Below are 18,749 nucleotides of genomic sequence, written 5' to 3'. Positions count from 1 at the left end.
TGACTTTGACAGATACGAGGTGTGTTCAGAAGAATAAGGGCCCCCCAAAGATGCCTGTGTTCTCATCCCGGGAACCTGTGACTGTCCCAGAACACGACCAGGGGGAATTCAGGTCACAGACAGACCCGAGCTGGCTGATCTTACATGAAGAGAGCAGCCGGGCTGTCCAGAGGGGCCCAACGTACTCACGGGGGTCTGAGAAAGCACCAGAAGGCAAGCAGCAGGGGGACACGGGCAGATGCTGGGTGGTGAGCTTTGAAAACACAGGACACGGCCGTCAGCCGAGGAGGCCAGAAGGCCAGGAAGCGGACTCTCCCCTGGAGCCTCCAGAAGGAACGCAGTCAGGCTAACACTGGTTTCATAAGGCCCATCCAGGAATTCCGACCTCCAGTGACTGGGTTGTGTTTGCGGTAACTCGTTAGAGCAGCTCCGGGAGCTGGGAGACTTGTCTTATCAACACTATCACCCCTGAAGAACACATGCTTCCCCTCTGCCTCAGTGTCCCCAGCGTTACACGTGATTCTTCCACGCCACCCACATGCGCTTAAGGGGCTCCGACACCCAGAACTGTGACTGCAGCGGCCACCAGAGCGGTCCCCCCTCGGCATCGCCCGCACCCCACCCACACGCCCTCCGCCAGCAGCCCGGGCGTCCCTGGGGCTCTGCCCAGTACTTTCCGGTATAAGGGAACCAGACACGGAGGCTCGAGGAGCCTGCGAGGGAAAGCAGTCGGGAGGCTGCCTGACGGGACCTTCCGTGGGGGCGGTCCCCGTGGAAGAACACGTGGCCATTTTAAAAGCCCCGTCCCCTCCACGTGGTCCTCGGGAAAAGCCAGCGTGGGACACAGAGGTTGGGAAAGTAAACCATGTCCACGATGCTGCTGAGTATTCGTCTTTAAAATTTATTGACGTGCTTTCCCACAAGGATGGCAAAGAGTGGCTCGACGCGTCTGCTCGGAAAGTGACTCACTGCCACCGAGTCCCAGGGCTTCTCCTGCGGGGTCTAGAGGACGCGGTCAGCTTACAGGAACCTGATCCCGGCACCAAACTGCACGCCGTCGCATATCCTAAAAAAGCGAAGGGCAGAAAGTCAACACCGTGGCTGCTCTGCTCACGCCCCCGGCATCATGAGACCACAAACGGGCACCAGCCTTCCAGAACCATCGGCGGACTGGCCCCTCTCCTGGGGGCCCCACCCCCCAGCCCTGCGGCTTCCTCCTCTGCTGGCTTAAGAACCAGCCTTTGGAGGACAAACAAATGGTTAAGATGAGCGGGCACAGATCCCTTCTTCGTGCCCTTCATGTCCTCCAGTCAAAAAGCAAAGAAGGCAAAAAGCAAAGAAGGACCTAGGAGAGAAATGTTTACAATAAGAAAACCCCCGAGGGAAAAACAACAGCTTTGGGTTTATTTCTAAGGCTGCTGGGCAAGCAGCAAGTTGTGAGAGGCTGGCTATGTGGAGCAGAGCGGTGACAAGAGAGGTGACCCGCCTTGAAGCCACAGAGGTGGCTGGGGAAGGTGGGGACAAAGCACAGCCTTCAGTGGGGTCGGGGAGGCCAGGAGGAGGCAGAGCGGGGAGGCTGGCGGAGGGAGACGGTGCAGAAGAAATGAGGGGGGTGGGAAGCCGGCGGAATTTGGGCCGCCCGGGCTCTAGAAGGATTCCGGGGGCCAACAGCCGTGGCAGAGTCCCAGCCCCACAGGGAGAACCTGCTCCTGACCCAGGAAAAGGACGGGTGCAAAGGAGTCGCCCTGGCGACAATGCTGACGACAGGCTGACGCTCCACAGGTTTTATTCTGTGGGTTTTACTCCACGCGGGGCCTATTTTCAGATAAGCGACAGGATGCGCGAGGCCCCAGTCTCAGCAGGAGGAGAGCGGGACCCCGTGCCCAGACACAGGGGCACCTGCGGGCCGTGCTGTCTGAGCCCAGAGGGCCCGAGCCGCGGGGCCTCCTGTCTGCGCAAAGGCAGGGTCGCGGCCCGGCCACACCCAGGGGAGGAGACCCGGCACCCGTGCGGCGGACCCCATGCTGGCACAGGGCTGGTCGTGGTGCGGAGGGCAGAGCCGGGCCGGCCCCGCGGCACTGCCCACCTGGAGGCCATGCCGAGGGGCTGGACTCCCGCTGGACACGGGCAGAGGGGCCTGGCCCGGGGACGTCAACGCCAGGAAGCGGAAGCTTCGAGGAAAAACGGTTTTCTGAGCCCAAATGGCCGCTGACAGCGCATTCGCGGGACACGGGGTTTTCACAAGTTGTGGACAATTCCCAGAAGACGGGCAACGAGGGTGGCTCCTCTGTTCTGAGGAAAAGTTGGCATTTTTATCGTCATAACACCTGTGCCCTTGCCCAACCTCGGGGTTTATGGCGTATGAAAACCAGCAGGAAGTTTTTCTTCTTCAACCTGCGAGTGAGGGAACAGGACACCCAACCCGTGAGAGGTTCGAGGCGGGCCCGTCGCCATCGCTGGGACCCCTGCGGCACCCCTGCTCGCGGGCCAACTGCATCCGCAGGGGTGCTCCAGCCAGAAGGGACGGGGGCCCCTGTGGTCTACGGTAAACCGCACCAGTGTCCTTAGAAACGCGAAGATCTACAGCCCCAACCAGGGCTGCGTTTATGAGTTAGTTCTGCTCGAACCTAAGTGATTTGTTTTGTATTTTACACCCTGGGGTCCGTGAAAGCCATCCCTGCCTGCACTCACTCCTCAGACGCCTGAAAATAAGCTACAAGTCCGTCAAGCCCCGGCTTTCGGGCACAAGCAAAGGCTCATTCACTCGAACTGCGTTTGGAGCCCGTCCCGGCGCAACAGAGAAAACCTCCCCCCACGAACACGACAGCGTCGCAGGGTTACAAGAGGCCACACATACCTTCCCGTCACGTGTCCACCTCAGAAGGAGGTCTTCCGAATCTCCCCAGGGCCCCTTCCCACCCCGGGGTTGCGAACGGGCCCGGCCGCGTGCCCTCCAGTGCCACCGTAGACGACCCTGCCTGCACCCTGCCCGCCTCCAACTCAGCACCGTGAGGGCCGCCACGGGGTCTCGATGAAGGTCACGCCGGGGGACAGGCACAGGCCCCAGCGGTCACACGGGAACAGCAGGTGCCGGCCGAGACACAGGGAAGGTGGTGGCGAACCAGGCAGACGAGGGCCGGAACTCGAAGCCCTCGCGTGTGCGCCCGAAGTGAAAAGGAGAGAGAGGATGTGAGACTAGAGCGACCGGGCCCAAGGGCTGCCCGAACCTCCCTCCCGCGCCTACACGAGGACAGTCCTGGTGCCCCTGGCACTTCGCGCTTGCACACCTGGGCTCGGGCTGCTCTGCGGTCTGGAGTGCCCTCCCCTGCGAGTCCCCAGCTGTCCGTGTCAGAAAGCTTCATCCCGGAAACCACTTCCCCCAGGAAGCCCTCGGACACCCTCCCCAGGTGGAAGGAGCCTCTTCCTCCTCCTCGCGGTGCATGTCCGTCTCAGGAGCCCCCCCATGTTCATCTCCGAGTCTCTGGGGGCCGCACTCAGGGAGACCGGAGCCACAGAACACGGGTAGGTCTCAGACAAGTGTGCCTGTCACAAGTCCCCCCCGGTATGAAACGCAGCCAACGTTTCTAAGCCGTTTCCGTTTGTGTAAAGGCCTGAAATGCTAATTATAGAGTCTGCGTGAAGAGTGGGGGGAAACCTACAGGTGATTCACACACACACACACACACACACATCATCCCTGTCCTGCGACTGCCTAACTTCAGAAACGAAGATTAAACTGTGACGATATCATTCAAGCTTCACAAAACGCCCAGCTGGATAAAACGTCACAACAAAGCCACACGTGGGGTAAAAGCGGGTCCCACGACCCCAGGTGCCAGGCTGAGCCTGCGTAGGGGACACTGCAGCACCTGCTGCGACCGCCACGATCGGGGGCCACAGAGCAGAGCCGGGCGGAGGGCGTTTTCCTTATGTTTGGGTCTTTAAATACCATATGCACAGCATGCCTCTTCCTCCCAGAAGAAACCACACTTGAGATTTGTATCTGAAACAGATTTTCCGACTCAGAGAGAGGCAAAGCTGAAAGGTGAGCGGAAGCATTCTCTGTGAAGATTCTGTGAGTGGAGGAAAGCCTGGGGGCGGCTCCGGAGCCGGGTTACGGATCCTGGGAGCACAGCGACATCCAGTGGCCTTGAATGGCAGCGGGAGGGCTGAGCTGAAGGACAGGAGGCCCCACAGCCCCAGGCACTGGTCCCAAGTCACGAGGAGGCCGGGGTGAGACAAGGCAGGGCCCGCCAAGAGGCCACACATCTCCTGCCATCTCAAAACTGGCCGAGAGAGGAGCAGTCAGTTCTGGGCGGCCGATGGTCACTTGGTGACACAGATGGTGTAGCTACAGCCGAAAGCCCACGTGCACTTCTTTCTAATACAAAGCAGTTAGAACGTGTGCACTGACATAATTCGCACTAACATTAGCACAATTAATACACACTGAGTGTCATGGAAACAAGCTATATAATGTCTGAAATGAGAAACTACAAAATTTGAGTTTGAATAAGAAGATCTTCCAAGAAGACGAGTGAGGAAGAGGTGATTTTTCTCTTTCCATGGTTAGTACACGAGGTGCAGAGGGGCGCCTGGGTGGTTCAGTCGGCTACGCGTCCAACTTCGGTTCAGGTCATCATCTCACGGTTCGTGGGTTCGAGCCCGGCGTTGGGCTCTGTGCTGACAGGCCAGAGGCTGGAGCCTGCTTTGGATCCTGTCTCCCTCTCTCTCTGCCCCTCCCCTGCTTGCGCTCTCTCGTGCTCTCTCTCAAAAATAAATAAACATAAAAAAAAAAAATACTCGAGGTGCAGAAAAGCCAGTGTGGGGATGAGACCACATCTGGTCTCTCAGAGGACTGGGGGGGTGGGGGGCGGTCCGTGCTCACGTGGTCTCGGTGCAGAGGAAAAGACACAAGTTCTGGCCCCCGCTTCTGCCGCGGACCCACTGCCGGCCCCGCCGAGGCTGGCCGTCCTCACGTGTCAGCAGGGCTAACACCCTCCTCCGCACAGAGCTGTCGAGAGGCTTCTATAACAAGACAGGGGCTTCGCGCGGCATCTCGTGCAAGGTAAGCGTTCAATAAATACGAATGATCGCCTTCCCTCCGCAAACGTTCTCGTGGCTCTCGGAAGACACAGAGCGGGTCTCCCTCGGCGCGGCCGGTCCGCAAGCAACGGCCACACCAAGACAGCGCGTCAGGGATGCAGTGCCAGGGCCACCCCAGACGGAGGCACATGACACTTCGAGAAGCGCGGGCTCAGGGGGCCTTAGCACCCACATCCGACCTCATCCTGGTGTTGGCGTGGCCTCGACACCTGCACGGCTGGTGCTCCCAGTTAGCACCTGGTGGTTAAGCCAGGGAGACCCACATTCGCACCTGTGGCGGGAAGAAGGCTTTGCAGAAAGCAGCCTGTAAGACTAGGCTCATTTACCCGAGACTGTAAAGGTATGGAAGCTGCTAGAAAGTTACCGAATGTGAAAACCTTGCTCTAGGAGAAAAATTCCCGTTTTCACATTTCATCATCTCTGAAATCGGGAAAGCAAATCCCATCGACAGCACCTCAGACACGGCCAGGGGGCGGCCAGTGCGTAGGTGGAGGGAAGATGTCTCTGAAGGGAACACGCTTTGCTTCCTGCGTGCAAAGGGCCACAGCGAGTCCACGAGGCCCAACGTGAGCGATAAGCAGCATTTACTCACAGCACGCTGAGCACTGCTGCAAGTGCCTCCCGCACATTCATTCATCCGGGCAAGGTCACCAGCGCCCATTCTCTGGGCAGGAAAACTGAGACCAGAGAGGCTAAGTCCCTCACCCTGGGTCACACAGCCACAGAACCACCGAGCCTGGGCAGCGGGGCTCCCGCACAAACACGGGGTGGAGGTGAGTCATCTGGGCGGCTGCTGTCTGCGGGGGGCACCGGGAGGAAGGGCGCTAACGTCACTGGGAGCCAGGGCGGCCCTGCAGCCAGAATCAGCCTCCCTGTTAGAGCCTGAGGAGCAGATAACTGTACGGGACCCGGACAACAGGTCCTGAACTGCACCTAACAGCTAGTGCTTTCTTTTTTTATGTTTTTTTTTTTTTTAATTTATTTTGAGAGCACATGCACGCGCATGTGAAAGGGGGAGTGGCAGAGACAGAGGGAGAGGAGAGAATCCCAAGCAGGCTCTGTACTGTCAGCACAGAGCCCGATGCGGGGCTCGATCTCACGAACCACAAGATTGAGACCTGAGCTGAGGTCACAACTCGGGACGCTCGAACCAGCTGAGCTGCCCAGGCGCCCTGAGAAGGAGTCCTTTCTCAAAACCTGGCGACGCGGCGACCCTTTAAAAAGCACCACCACCGACCACGTCGAAGTAGAAGACAGTGGGAGGAAAGCCAGTAGTGTTTCCTTACGTCAGGACAAACTCCAACGTCACGCTGGAGACTCGGGCTATGACTCAGATAGCACCACCACTCGGTGGCCACGTAAGTGCGGAAAGAACACAGAGAAGAGAAAAATACAGCCTACGGTACTGAAGTATAAACATGAAAATGACGAGAGACAGTATAAACACCGTTACGGGCAGAATGTTTACGTCCCCCCCAAATTGCTATGTTAAAGCCCTAACCATGAGATGATCTGGAGGGAAGGTCTTTGGGGGGTAACTGGGTTTAGATGAGGTGATGAAGGAGGGGTCCCCATAGTGGGATTAGTGTCTGTGTAAGAAGAGGCCTCACAGGGCTGGTGTGCTCTCTCTGTCTACTGGCCAGGAAGAGGGCTCTCACCGGGAACGGAAGCGGCCAGTACCCTGCTCTCGGGCTTCCCAGCCTCCAGAAGCGCAAGACGTAAGTGTCTGCTGTTTAAGCCCTACCGTCTGTGACATTCTGTCGAAGCAGCCTGATGCAATGCAGACCAGGACAATACTTCTGGACTTCTTAGAACGTGTATGGTGGATACCATATAAACCAAGAAATGGAATCGAGCCGTGTAACCGTAAATGACCTCAGGCCACAGGCAACCACGTGATACTGAACAGCTCTCGCTTGGTAAGGGGGCTGGTGGAGAAAGGCCAAGACGGCGGGTTCCTCTGCTCCCAAGAGAAGGCTCTGGAGCACGAGTCCCCCGTGGCCAGGAGCAAAGCCTTGTCCGCTCCAGTGCTGAGTTCCTGGCCTGCAAAGTCACGCACCAGAAACACCTCATTCCATTTTAACAAGCAGGATCAATAATGCCTCATCAACTCCTCCAGCCAGACCCGGACCCACGGAGGAGCCCTCATTATTTGGCAACAGTGCGTGCAAACAGGGTGAGAAGGGGGATGGGAACACGTCACATTTTTCCTCCAGACTGGATGGAGGAAAACACCATGGAGAAAAATATTTTTTCATTTTTTTTTAAGTTTTTTAAAGTTTATTTATTTTTGAGAGACAGAGAAAGAGAGAGAGAGAGAGCGAGCATGAGCAGGGGACAGCAGAGAGAGAGAGAGAAAGAGACACAGAATCTGAAACAGGCTCCAGGCTCCGAACTGTCAGCACAGGGCCCAACACGGGGCTCGAACTCACAGACCGCGAGATCATGACCTGAGCCGAAGTCAGACGCCCAACCGACTGAGCCCCCAGGCACCCCTATTTTCATTGTTTTGCTAGCTATTCAGCAATTTTCTACTAAAAATCTTGACTCTTAAAGGCCACGGACAAAATGATTAACCAGGTGCAAACCAAAACAAGATTACTAGCCGGTACAACAACGTAACCGCCGGGAAGAACTCTGAGCACTTACCTGTCCCCCTTCTGCACGCCCATGGGGACACAATAATTAAGTTCCAGCCGGGCGATGTTGCCGAGCCTGAGGACGATCCCGGCACCGTAGGACCAGCGGATGCACTCAGCCAGCTTACGAATGTGAGCCTTGGGGCCCTCCCCTGGAAAGAGGAAAGAGGAAAGAGGAAAGAGGATGTGACCTCACGTGAGCTGTCCTCAGACAGGCCCTGGCTCTCTTCCCTGCCATGTGGCCTAGCTATTCAAGGAGAACACATGAAAGTGGGTCTAGGACTGAAATCAAGAGAGGGCTGGGGAGCATACTTCCTCTCACTGCCCCGGCAGCAATTCTCCGGGCCCAGCACATACTGTCCCCTTGGCCTGAAAGGGCATTTCCCCAGCCCCCGACCACCAGCACACCTCCTGTTCCACGCCTCCATCTGAGGGCCTGGTCTTCCAGGCAGCTCTCCAGACACCCCTTCACAGCCCCCTGACCGGATGCGTTGGCCCTCAGTCTCCTCCGCCCCGAGCCCCGTGAGGAGGAAGCAAACCCAGCTCAGCTCTGTGGCCGTAATGACCAGCACAGAGCAGGTGCTCCAGAAATGTCTGCTGAGTGAATGTGTAAGCAGATTTTTGCAGGACAGCCTCTGATGACGATTTTTCACCCGTGTTCCATTCACCAATTTTATTCTGAGCACCACGTCAGGCGTCGTCAGGAGTTTTTGTAAGGCGAGGCCGTCTCTAAACGTAAAGACTACGAAATCTAACACGGAGGCCACGCGCGCCGTGCTTTAAACACAAAGGCCACGGTGCCGCGGTGGTCTGCGAGCCCCCCAGGCCTTACCGTAGTTGAGATTGCAGAGATTCCCTGCGTTGAGGAAGAAGTGTGTTCGGAAGAGTTCTCCGAAGCCGCCCTGGCCTGGCCGGAAAGGCAAGGGGGTGTACAGGTGCAGGCCGCCGGCCCAGTACGCTTCTCCGCCCAGGTAGTCTCCTAGTCAAGGAACAGGTGCAGAGAAAACAAAGGCTCACGCGTGCAGAATCACATTGAAGCCCCGCAAGCTGTACGAGCGAGGGGTGTGTGGGGGTGTGTGTGTGTGTGTGTGTGTGTGTGTGTGCGTGTGTGTGTGTGTGTGTATATATGTGGGTGTGTGGGTGTGCAGGCCACACACTGCGCAAGCTCGCCAAGTCCCCGTGCTGGCCACCTCACTTTGTTTCTTTTATTTTTCTCTTTTTAAAGTTTATTTCTTTACTTTGAGAGAGTGAGTGCACTCGAGAGCAGGGGAGGGGCAGAGAGGGAGGGAGAGCGGGAATCCCAAGCAGCCTCCCTGCCGGCACCTGTCGGTGCAGAGCCTGACTCGGGGCTTGATCCCACAAACCGTGAGACCACGCCCCGGGCCGAAATCAGGAGTCGGGACGCTCAACTCACTGAGCCATCCAGGGGCTCCATGCTGGCCTCACCTGGTGCATTTCTTTCTCACCTGGTTTATTTTATAAGCTTAGAGTGGAAGAACGATGCTAGTGTCGTTTAGAAAAGGACGACACGAGAAATGTATCCTATCTGTAGAGTACTTGGGGTGAGGCGAGAGAGCTCACGGAAATCGCCTTTCCCGCGGCTGCTAGGTTACCGGATCGCGGCCACCCGGCAAAGAAAGTGGATTCCTCTGCCACAGGTTCAAGAGCACAACACGGGCCAGCACGCAGGACGGGGCTCTGCGGTGTCGGGAAACGGCCGTCCGTGCTCGTCATCAGAAGGCCCAGCACGCCCAGTGCCTGCTGTGCGGGGAAGCAGCAGGCCCAGCTCCACATGCGCAGGGCAGGGGCCCATGGCCGACGGTTCGTAGCCACCCACAGTTTGCTCGCTTCTTTTTGACCGAGGTTACTTTTGCCAAAATTGAAGGCTATCCACTGAGATATAAATGTATTATTTCTAAAAAATGCTCCCATCCAGTCCTTTTTAACTATAAATGACTATGATGTTAAAGCAACAAGAAAACAAAAATAACCCTGAACATTTATACTTTGTTGCAAGACACTATTTGTAGAGCGTCTTGCTCAGTACTCTTTAACACAAAATGACGGAATCACGAAAAAGAAAACTGGGCCGTCTCTAAGACTAACCTCAAGGAACAACCTGCTTGTTCATCCAAAGACCAGCCGTCTCCTCAGTCCCTGTTCTAGTACCGACCTTCCAGAGGGAACAAAAATGACCAGTGACAGGAGGTCAGCTGTGTCTGTTCGCCAGTTCCCAGTAACTGCCCACCTTTTAAACAACCTATTTTATTCGGGTCATAAAAGTAATACACTCATTGCAGAAAATCTGGTAAGTCTAGGGAAGTAGAGACAAGGGGAAGTATCTTTTCATTTCTTTTTTCTAATGCTTATTTATTTTTGAGAGAACGTAAGCAGGGGAGGGGCAGAGAGGGGGGGACAGAGGATAGAAGCGGACTCTGCACTGACTGGCAAGCCGACAGCAGTGAGCCAGACGCGGGGCTCGGACTCACAAACCGCAAGGTCACGACCTGAGCCAAAGTCGGACGCTCAACCGACTGAGCCACCCAGGTGGCCCCGTCTTTTCATCTCTACTATTAAAACACTCAATCAGCTAACATGCTGGTGTCTTTCACCCAGTGAAGTGTGAGGAATCCTTCAGAAAATGAAATGTGAGTCATCACATACATACACGTATAGTTTAGTCCTGCTTTTAAAAAGCTGGTTTAATAGTTGGAAACGTGATTTCAATGCCTGAATAATCACTTGTGTACCACACTCACCTGTTCCCGTCTACTGCCATATTGGTGTCTAATTTCTGGACGCAGGTGGACACTAACCCGTGGAGCCCCCTGCGCGCACATTTAAACCCTTGTCTCGCAGTATAGTATGCACACAGCCAAGTACGCACGTCCTGAGCACACAGCTCGGTCAGTTTCCCCACGGGGGACACACCCAGACTGGGAAACAGGCGTGTGCAGCCCTCAGAAGGCTCCGCTCTCCTTGCCGACCACTCCCCTGCTGTCCGAGGCACAGATCGCTGCAGCCTGTCTCTAAACCTTACGTGGACGGAATCCCATCTGACGCCTCCCCTGGGCCTGGCTTTGCTGTTGTTGACTTTGCACATTTCTGAGGCTCATCCCTGCGTATTCGGCCAGGGGCTCTTGCTCACTCAGCCTCCTCGCTGGGTCGTAGTCCACGGGGTGAAGATACCGCTATTGCTCGCCCACTCTAGGGTCGACGGGCATTTGGTTTCCAGTTCTCAGTCTGGAGTTGTTATTAACAGTCCTCGCACATTTTAGGCTCTTGATACGGACGATGAAATAGCAAACTACTTTCACTAAAAGTTATACAATTTACGTTCCTGCCCGTAGACTCTTCCCAATGGTCTAGCTGATTGGGAACCATGTGGACTGTCATTGTGTTTTAATTTTCAGGCACATGATAAACTCCTAAACTTCCATAGAGTCACTATATAATACTTCCTTGTAATGAAAAGGATAACACTACCCCTGATATGTTGCTTCTTTTTAAAAAAAATGACACACTAATAAACTACTCTAGAAGCAAGTGACAAGAAACGTATACCCTGTCCAAAAATGTAGGCACAGGGCAGCCATTATTTGTCACACTATAGAACGGAGACAACAAAGATACTAAAAGAACAGTTCAGAAAATCAGGGCCCAATACTTTGTAACGGAATAGCACACGTCCGTTTAAAGGATGTTTTTCAAGTTTTTAGTAACGTGCGGAAATACCTCGGATAGAGTGTCGATGTCGGAGAGGGTTCTAGAAAACAGGAATTCTCACACCCTGCGGCACAAGTGTGGCTGAAACGGGCTTTCCAGAGAGCAAAGCAAAGCTTTAAAACATTCAAAATCCTTGACCTAGCAATTCCACACCTACACCTTCACATCATAGAGTAAAACTTAGGAGCACAGAGACTCAGCTTATTCACGGATACACTGTTTCCTAATCGTGCGGAAAAAAGACGACCTGAATGTCCAACGCCTGGGACGTGGTCTGGGAAGATGAGAGTATGGCAACGGGATGAGATGCGCGGCCGTGAAAACCGACCAGAGTTTTGTCTCCCCGACCCACCGCTCGCGGGCGTGCAAACGCCGTGCCGCCTTCTCGGAAGACGGTCTGGCAATCTCGTACGAAGGCAACACACTGTTCCCCTCTGACCCAGCAACCGCTCGAACTGCTATTTCCCCAGGTCAGTCGAAGGCTGTGGTTTTATGTCCAGACAAAACCTGCCCGCGAACGGAGACGGCGCAGACACGCAAGGACCGCCGCTCAGCAGCAGAAGGACATGAGCAAACGCGCCGTAAGAGACCCGGAGGAACCTCGGGGAGGCCGGTGTGAAAGGGGCGCGTACTGTAGGATTCCAACTACGCGAGCCTCTGGAAAAGGCCGAACCGTGGAGACAGGAGGCGGCTCGGGGGTCGTCAGGCATGGGGCGGGGGAGGGTGGAACTCTAGAGGGCGCCGTAACGGTGGCTGCGTGCCAGAACCCACGGGACGCCACAGCACACAGCGGGAGCCCGAATGCGGACGGGAGATTTAGTGAGAATGCGTCAGTGCTGCCTTACGACGGCAACTTGACCTCGGGGTTGTGAGTTCGAGCCCCACGCTGGACGCGGAGATGACTTGAAAACTAACGCGAGACGCCGGTCATCGAGGACGCTAGGGGACGGACGTGGAAACTCTCTGTACCTTCTGCCCAACTTTTCTGTGAACCTCGAACTGCTCCCAAAGACAAAATCTACTCATTTAGAAAAGTTACGGTACGTTTAGTAAGACGAACAAAAAAAAGACGAAGGTTATTAAAAACGACGCAGTACTCGTTCCCGTAAAACTCTTCCTCGTACGCGTTCCTGAGGGCGGTGGGGGGAGCAGGTTGGAACGCAGCGGGCGGACGGACCAGAACACCGGCGCGAAGGGGTGCTTGTTCAGACGACGGACGCTCACGCGTATCATCGCTGGGGAGCGGGACCACGGGTCGGCGCGGAGCGTTTTTTTCCTTAGATTTTCTCATTTTTCCGCAGTTCCCTCAACAATTACCTGCCCGCGCCTGCCGTGGGATACACGCCGTGTCAGGTGTGAATTGCGCCGTGGGGAAACGGGAGCGTGTGATGCTGTGGGAACCGGAACAGAGCTGACCCCTGAACGACACGCTGCGAGCCGTGCAAGTGCACTTACACACAAATGTTCGCTAAGTACAGTTTTGTAAAAGTGTTTCCTCCTCCTCACGATTTCCTTCACAACCCTCTCTTTTCTGCAGCTTCCTTTAGCGTGAGGATAGAGTACGTGAGACACACGACCCGCAGAGTAAGTGACGACTGACTGTTACCAGTGAGGCCTCCGGTAGGCCATTCGTCGTGGAATCTTCGGGAAGTCCAAAATTATGCTCAGATCACCTGCGGGGGGGGGGGGGGGGGGGGGCCCGCTTTGTTCAAGGGTCTGGCGCGCACGCTTTCAAAAATGCAACGTGACCCTAATTTCGGCGCGGCGGTACCGTGAGCAGACACTGACCTTCGCTCTGTGGCCCCACGCTGTGCATGCTGAACCCACGCACACTGGTCGGTCCTCCGAGGTAAAACCTAGAGCAGAATGGCAGATGTCACGAGGGGCGCCTGGGTGGCTCAGTCGGTTAAGCATCCGACCTCGGCTCAGGTCACGATCTCACGGTCCGTGAGTTCGAGCCCCGCGTCGGGCTCTGGGGTGACAGCTCAGAGCCCGGAGCCTGTTTCGGATTCTGTGTCTCCCTCTCTCTCTGACCCTCCCCCGCTCATGCCCTGTCTCTCTCTGTCTCAAAAATAAATAAATGTTAAAATAAAAAATTAAAAAAAAAAAAAAAAGAATGGCAGATGGCACAAGAAAGTCACCAGGGGAAAACCTACAAGCTACAATGAAATGCAGAAAACACTCGAGTCACTCGAGTGAGGCTCACGTCTCCTACTGGATTATCAGTGACACTGTCACCTGGCAAAACTTTGAAGGACTGGGAAGACGCACAGGAGTACTGGGGCATTTCATAAAAATCTAAACAAACACCTCAAACTTCTGGGGGATATAAGTGAGATAGGAGGCACAAATGAAGACCTCTCTATAGAGACGAGGGACAGTGTGGACTGTCCGTTATAAAGGAATTATCTACTGTCTATAAGAATTCATTACGTCACAGCTCTGTTTCAAAACCACCTCCTATGTGCTCAGTGTGACATTAACTTTTAAAAAGGCAAGACAAAAATTACACAATAGTACAATCCCAACTTACGGAAAGCAAAAAATAATACTAAAAGAAAACAGACCAAAATAGAATTATTGTTACTCTCGGGGCACCTAGGGGGTGCAGTTGGTTAACTGTCCGACTTCGGCTCAGGTCATGATCTCATAGTTCGTAGGTTCGAGCCCCGTGTCGGGCTCTGTGCTGACAGCTCAGAGTCCGGAGCCTGCTTAGGATTCTGTGTCTCTCTAGCTCTCTGCCCCTCCCCTGCCTGCTCTCTCTCTCTCTCTCTCTCAAATATAAGTACACTTTTAAAAAAATAATAAAACAAAAATAAAACAAAACTTCATTTTGTTCAAAAATAAAACAAAAAATCATATTCTTCACAGGGTTCCTTAGATGCAAACAATGAAACATTAAAATGTAGCTTCCGAACAATTTCTCATGACTTGGTGAATGGTTTACTCCACAATTTCTTTAAAACTTTTTAAAAAGCAGGGAGAACACAGGGGCACCTGTTTTGGCTCAGTCAGTGGAGTATGCGATTTTTGATCTTGGGGTTGTAAATTCGAGCCCCATGTTGGGTGTAGGCATTACTTAAAATGAAAGTCTTTTTTTTTTTTTTTTTTTTTTTAACGTTTGCTTATTTTTGGTAGAAAAAACACAAGGTGGGGGGGGGGGGGGGCGGGTAGGAGAAGAGAGAGGGAAACACAGAATCGGAAGCAGGCTCCAGGCTCTGAGCTGTCAGCATGGAGCTCGATGTGGGGCTGGAACCCACAGACCATGAGATCATGACCTGAGCCGAAGTGGGCCGCCCAACCGACTGGGCTACCCAGGGGCCCCAAAACTAAAATCTTTAAGGGGCACCTGCATGGCTCAGTCGGCTAAGTGTCCGACTTCGGCTCAGGTCATGATCTCATGGTTCATGGGTTGGAACCAGGTGCTGGCAGCTCGGAGCCTGGAGCCTGCTTCAGATTCTGGGTCTCACTCTCTCTCTGCCCTCCCCCCATTCATGCTCTGTCTCTCCATCTCTCTCAAAGGTAAACATTAAACAAATAAATAAATAAATAAATAAAATCTTTAAAACAAAATGCAAAACAATTAAAAGCAGAGAGACCACAAAAGCGTATGCAAATTATAGTATGTTGACAACATAATGTGCACGTGAATGCACACACGCGCACACACACACACACACACACACACACACACACACACACAAGCACACGTCCACAAATAACAGACTGGAAGGAAATAATTCCAAATGTTAACTCTGTTGATCACCGAGCAGGATTTTTTTTTTACTTCCTTAAATGTCTATTTTTACGTTTCTGCAACGCGCGTGAACTATATTCTCTCATGCTCAGAAGGGAATATAAGATTTTTAATACTATGAAGTGAGTTAACTCCCTCCCCATCAAAAAAGCAAAACATATTCAGCATGAGGTATGTTGGATATTTTGAAGTTAGCTTAAACATAAAAACTGAAATAAAATTTAAAATATTCCCTCTCCCAAATGGTTAAGGTTCTCTAAAAGCACTTCTAAGAAACCAACCAAAAAGAGCCAAAGGCAAGCATGTGCAAGATACCCACTCGCTCATTACTGCTTACCTGTCGGCAATACTTGAGGGCTTATCGCCAATGGGCACCAACATCCCACCCCAGAGAGATGCGGAAAACACCTGCAGAAACACAGACACACAGCCGTTTTCTTCCGCGCCCCTTCCTGCCGACGAGCCCCCTGGGCTGGAAACCACACCAAGATCTGGCCACGAGCAGGTGCAGAGCTCTGCGCTGGGGGCTACACGCCGGGAACATCTGGCTTGGTGACAGTCTTTTGTGGATACTCCGAAAACCTGCCACTTCCAATTTCAAAGAAGACACAGGAACACAAGCAAACCCCAAGCCCAAAGCCCCAGCAGGGCATGGCTTCCAGGGCTTTGATTCCAGGAGGGGCGAGGCTGAGCGAGGTGGGAGACACGCCCCACGCGGCCAGGGGACGGCGCCTTTCCATGTGTCCTGATCTCTAGCGGGCCCTTCGAGACCCCAGCAGCGCTCCCCGCTTCCTACGGGCGCCCATTCACCCTGACGGTGACACCAAACTGGGCCTCCCTCCTGGAGGAAACCAGTGTCACCTTCACGGCGGTGCCCAAAGCCCTCTGCCACCTGGTCCAACCTCTGTCCTCCCTGCGCTCTCCCTCCTCCTCCCCCTGTGTGGCAGACCCTGGCTCATCCTGGAACAGGCCCCACCCAGCTCGTGCCCAGACAGCCTGCGGCTGGCTCCCCGCTCTGCCCTGGGTTCTGCTGCCTCACCCAGGATACCTTCCCGGACTATCTTACAGAAGACAGCACCCACTTGGGGCCGCTTTCTCTTTACTCTGTCGTCTCATTCCTCAGGACGCTCGCCGCCTGCTAAATTGTACACACACACGGACCTGCTTGTGGGTCTCCCTTCACTAGAACGTGAGGGGGCAGGAGCCACGTTCTACTTCCTGAGGTACTTCTGGTGCCCAGACGGCACTGGGCAGCCGATACAGATGTGGTGGGTGAGGGGTGGTGATGAGTGACACCTAGAGACAAGCACAGGAGCTGTGAGCACCGAGCAGGAGCCTCGACCTGGCCCGGGGGTCAGAGGAGGCCTACAGGAAGTGAGCCTGTGCCAAACCGTTAACAAGGCTGGGACGAGAGGCCAGCCAACAGCAGAGAGAAGGGACCCCAGCAGAAGACAAAGTACGAGTGCCTGGACGTGAAAGATCCTCGTCCTTCTGGGAGACGGGACGTAAGTTTAGCAGAGCCAAAGTACGGGGAGAAGGGGACAGAGATGGGACCACAGACTGCGTGCCCCGTCAACAGCACCCCCTTCACGCAGGACAGCGGTACCCCACGGCTTGCATTTCAGAAAGACCAGCACGTCTGCGGTGCGGAGGAGGGGGAGCAGACATTGCCCAGAAAAGGACATCCCTGCCATGGCGGGAAAGAGCGGCATGGGATTTGAGTGACACTGAGCGGCCCGAAGAGGCGGGACCTGGCGCCTGGGGGCCTTCAGGGCGAGGGCTCTGAGCGGTCAGGGCAGTCAAGGGCAGTCAAGGGCAGCTGGGCGGACAGGTGTGTGAGCCAGCGGACTCGGGAGCCCGGGTCAGGTAGATTTGGGAGGGAGGGAAGAGCTGGTTTCAGACGCGCCGAATTTGAAGCGTCTGCGAGGAGGAACACAGTCAAAAGGCCTGGCAGCACATGATGCCGGGGGCGGGAGGGAGGACCGTGCCCAGCTCTGGGAGCACAGCACAAGGACGGAGCTGCAGCCCCAGGCGGGACGAGACGCCCCAGGGACCGTGGCTGCGTAGGACCTCTCGCCGAGAACCCAGGGGGAGTGTGACAGGCCACGACAGGACTCCACCAAGAGGAAATGGAGGGAGACCACTGAAACGACGGCACCCAGTGATGATGAGGTCACGGGCTGTGGCGAGGCCCGGGGAGGGGACCTGGAGCAGCTCACTGAACCGGACAACAGCGAGGCCACCGGACCAGCAGCAGCAGGAGAAAGGCAGGAAGGAAATTCAAGGAGTGATGAGCCCAGGCCTGGCCGGGAGCAGTGATAAGGGACTTCAGACACAGACCGGTGTATCATTTCATTCACGCTGGCTCCCCGAGTTTTACGGTAGCAAAGGGCACAGGTCGGGGGAAGGGGGGGCAGGGCACAGAGAGCTGTCCCCAGTCCCCGGGGCTCTGGGAGGACGGGAGAACACGTCAGGGGCTCCTGTGCCTCAGTCAGAATCCGGTCACTTACTCCCCATTCCTGAGCAAGTCAGGAGAAACCAGACCAAACTGGATTAAAGATCTAGAAAAGAAACTTCTGGAAGTGCCCAGAGCCCTGCAGACTCAGCAAAATAAGGTGAAGACTCAGAATTTCTATGGAAGTGACCTTAGGAGGGAAAGGAGGCACATTCCTCTGTCCTCCATACACGTTCCCACGACGGCCCCGAGCTGACAAACGGGGAAGCTGCTCTCCTGGGTCCCACATAAAATGGCTGACGGGTTCCTTATAAAGAGAAAAAGGATCGCTTCTCCCCAGAGTTTCCTCAACCCTGACTAGGTTGAAAAGGTCAAGCACGAATGTTCTGCGCTTGTGGTCTGGGTCACGCCTTCACTACCTCGGACCTGAGCTCCTGACAACAGGGGACAAAAATGCAGGTGGCCGTTCCGGCTGGACACTCACTGAGTCGAATATGAGCTGTTTATTCAACTGAAGCTCGAAATCTTCTTTGATGAAGCTCACGTCCCCTCCGGTGTAGCCGGCCAGTTCCTGTGGGAGAAGAATTCACAGGTCAAAATGGAGCAGGCAGACTTAGGCCCAGGCTTCGACACCACGTCACCGCGAGGGCTCTTTAATTTTGTTGTTTTGTATTTTTAAACAGGCAAGAGATCGCTTCTGTCTGTCTCCTAGAAGCTCGATTCTAGTTGTTCTAGAAGGTACCGGGGGACTGTCAGAAACGGAGAGGCCTCAAACTTAGCGAACAGCTGCACAGTGACTCCCGTACGTGAGCGAGAAAGACCGGCAGCCCGGCTCGTTTCGCCCAACCAGCGTTTGGAAAACAGAACTCGCCCATCGTGTACAATTCGGCCCGTCCCAGAAAAAATCTGATTTCTCGCTGGTCCTCTCATCCCGAAGGCCAGGCGGACAACCAGGGTGCCACCCGGCCGGCATCCACACTCTCTGCCTTGAGGTGTCTAACCAGTGCCAAGGGACTCATTCGGCCCACTCACAACCCTCCTCCCGGCCTAGGAAGTGACCCCAGCC

At 54.8% G+C, this 18,749-nt stretch overlaps 1 protein-coding gene across 2 annotated transcripts in view; it reads right to left on the bottom strand.

The window, feature by feature from the left end:
- Window positions 1-881: 881 nt before the first annotated feature.
- Window positions 882-18,749, bottom strand: part of SAMM50 (SAMM50 sorting and assembly machinery component) — a 32,701-nt gene continuing 14,833 nt past the window's right edge. Inside the window, exons 10-15 of one of the 2 annotated variants that reach the window (XM_019447143.2) lie at window positions 18,168-18,254; window positions 15,566-15,636; window positions 13,260-13,327; window positions 8,578-8,724; window positions 7,756-7,897; window positions 882-1,066 (exon numbers count right to left, since the gene is read on the bottom strand). In XM_019447143.2, the coding sequence (XP_019302688.1) occupies window positions 1,021-1,066; window positions 7,756-7,897; window positions 8,578-8,724; window positions 13,260-13,327; window positions 15,566-15,636; window positions 18,168-18,254 (561 nt within the window). In that variant the 3' untranslated portion in view covers window positions 882-1,020. The remainder of the gene's footprint in view (window positions 1,067-7,755; window positions 7,898-8,577; window positions 8,725-13,259; window positions 13,328-15,565; window positions 15,637-18,167; window positions 18,255-18,749) is intronic. The other variant, XM_053894826.1, reaches the window with a different exon arrangement.

The sequence above is a fragment of the Panthera pardus genome, unplaced genomic scaffold, assembly GCF_024362965.1.
Source record: "Panthera pardus isolate Hobbes unplaced genomic scaffold, ASM2436296v1 HiC_scaffold_6, whole genome shotgun sequence".
Lineage (NCBI taxonomy): Eukaryota > Metazoa > Chordata > Mammalia > Carnivora > Felidae > Panthera > Panthera pardus.
Note: the sequence above shows the minus strand (reverse complement) of the source record. Positions and strands in the feature narration are given on the sequence as shown.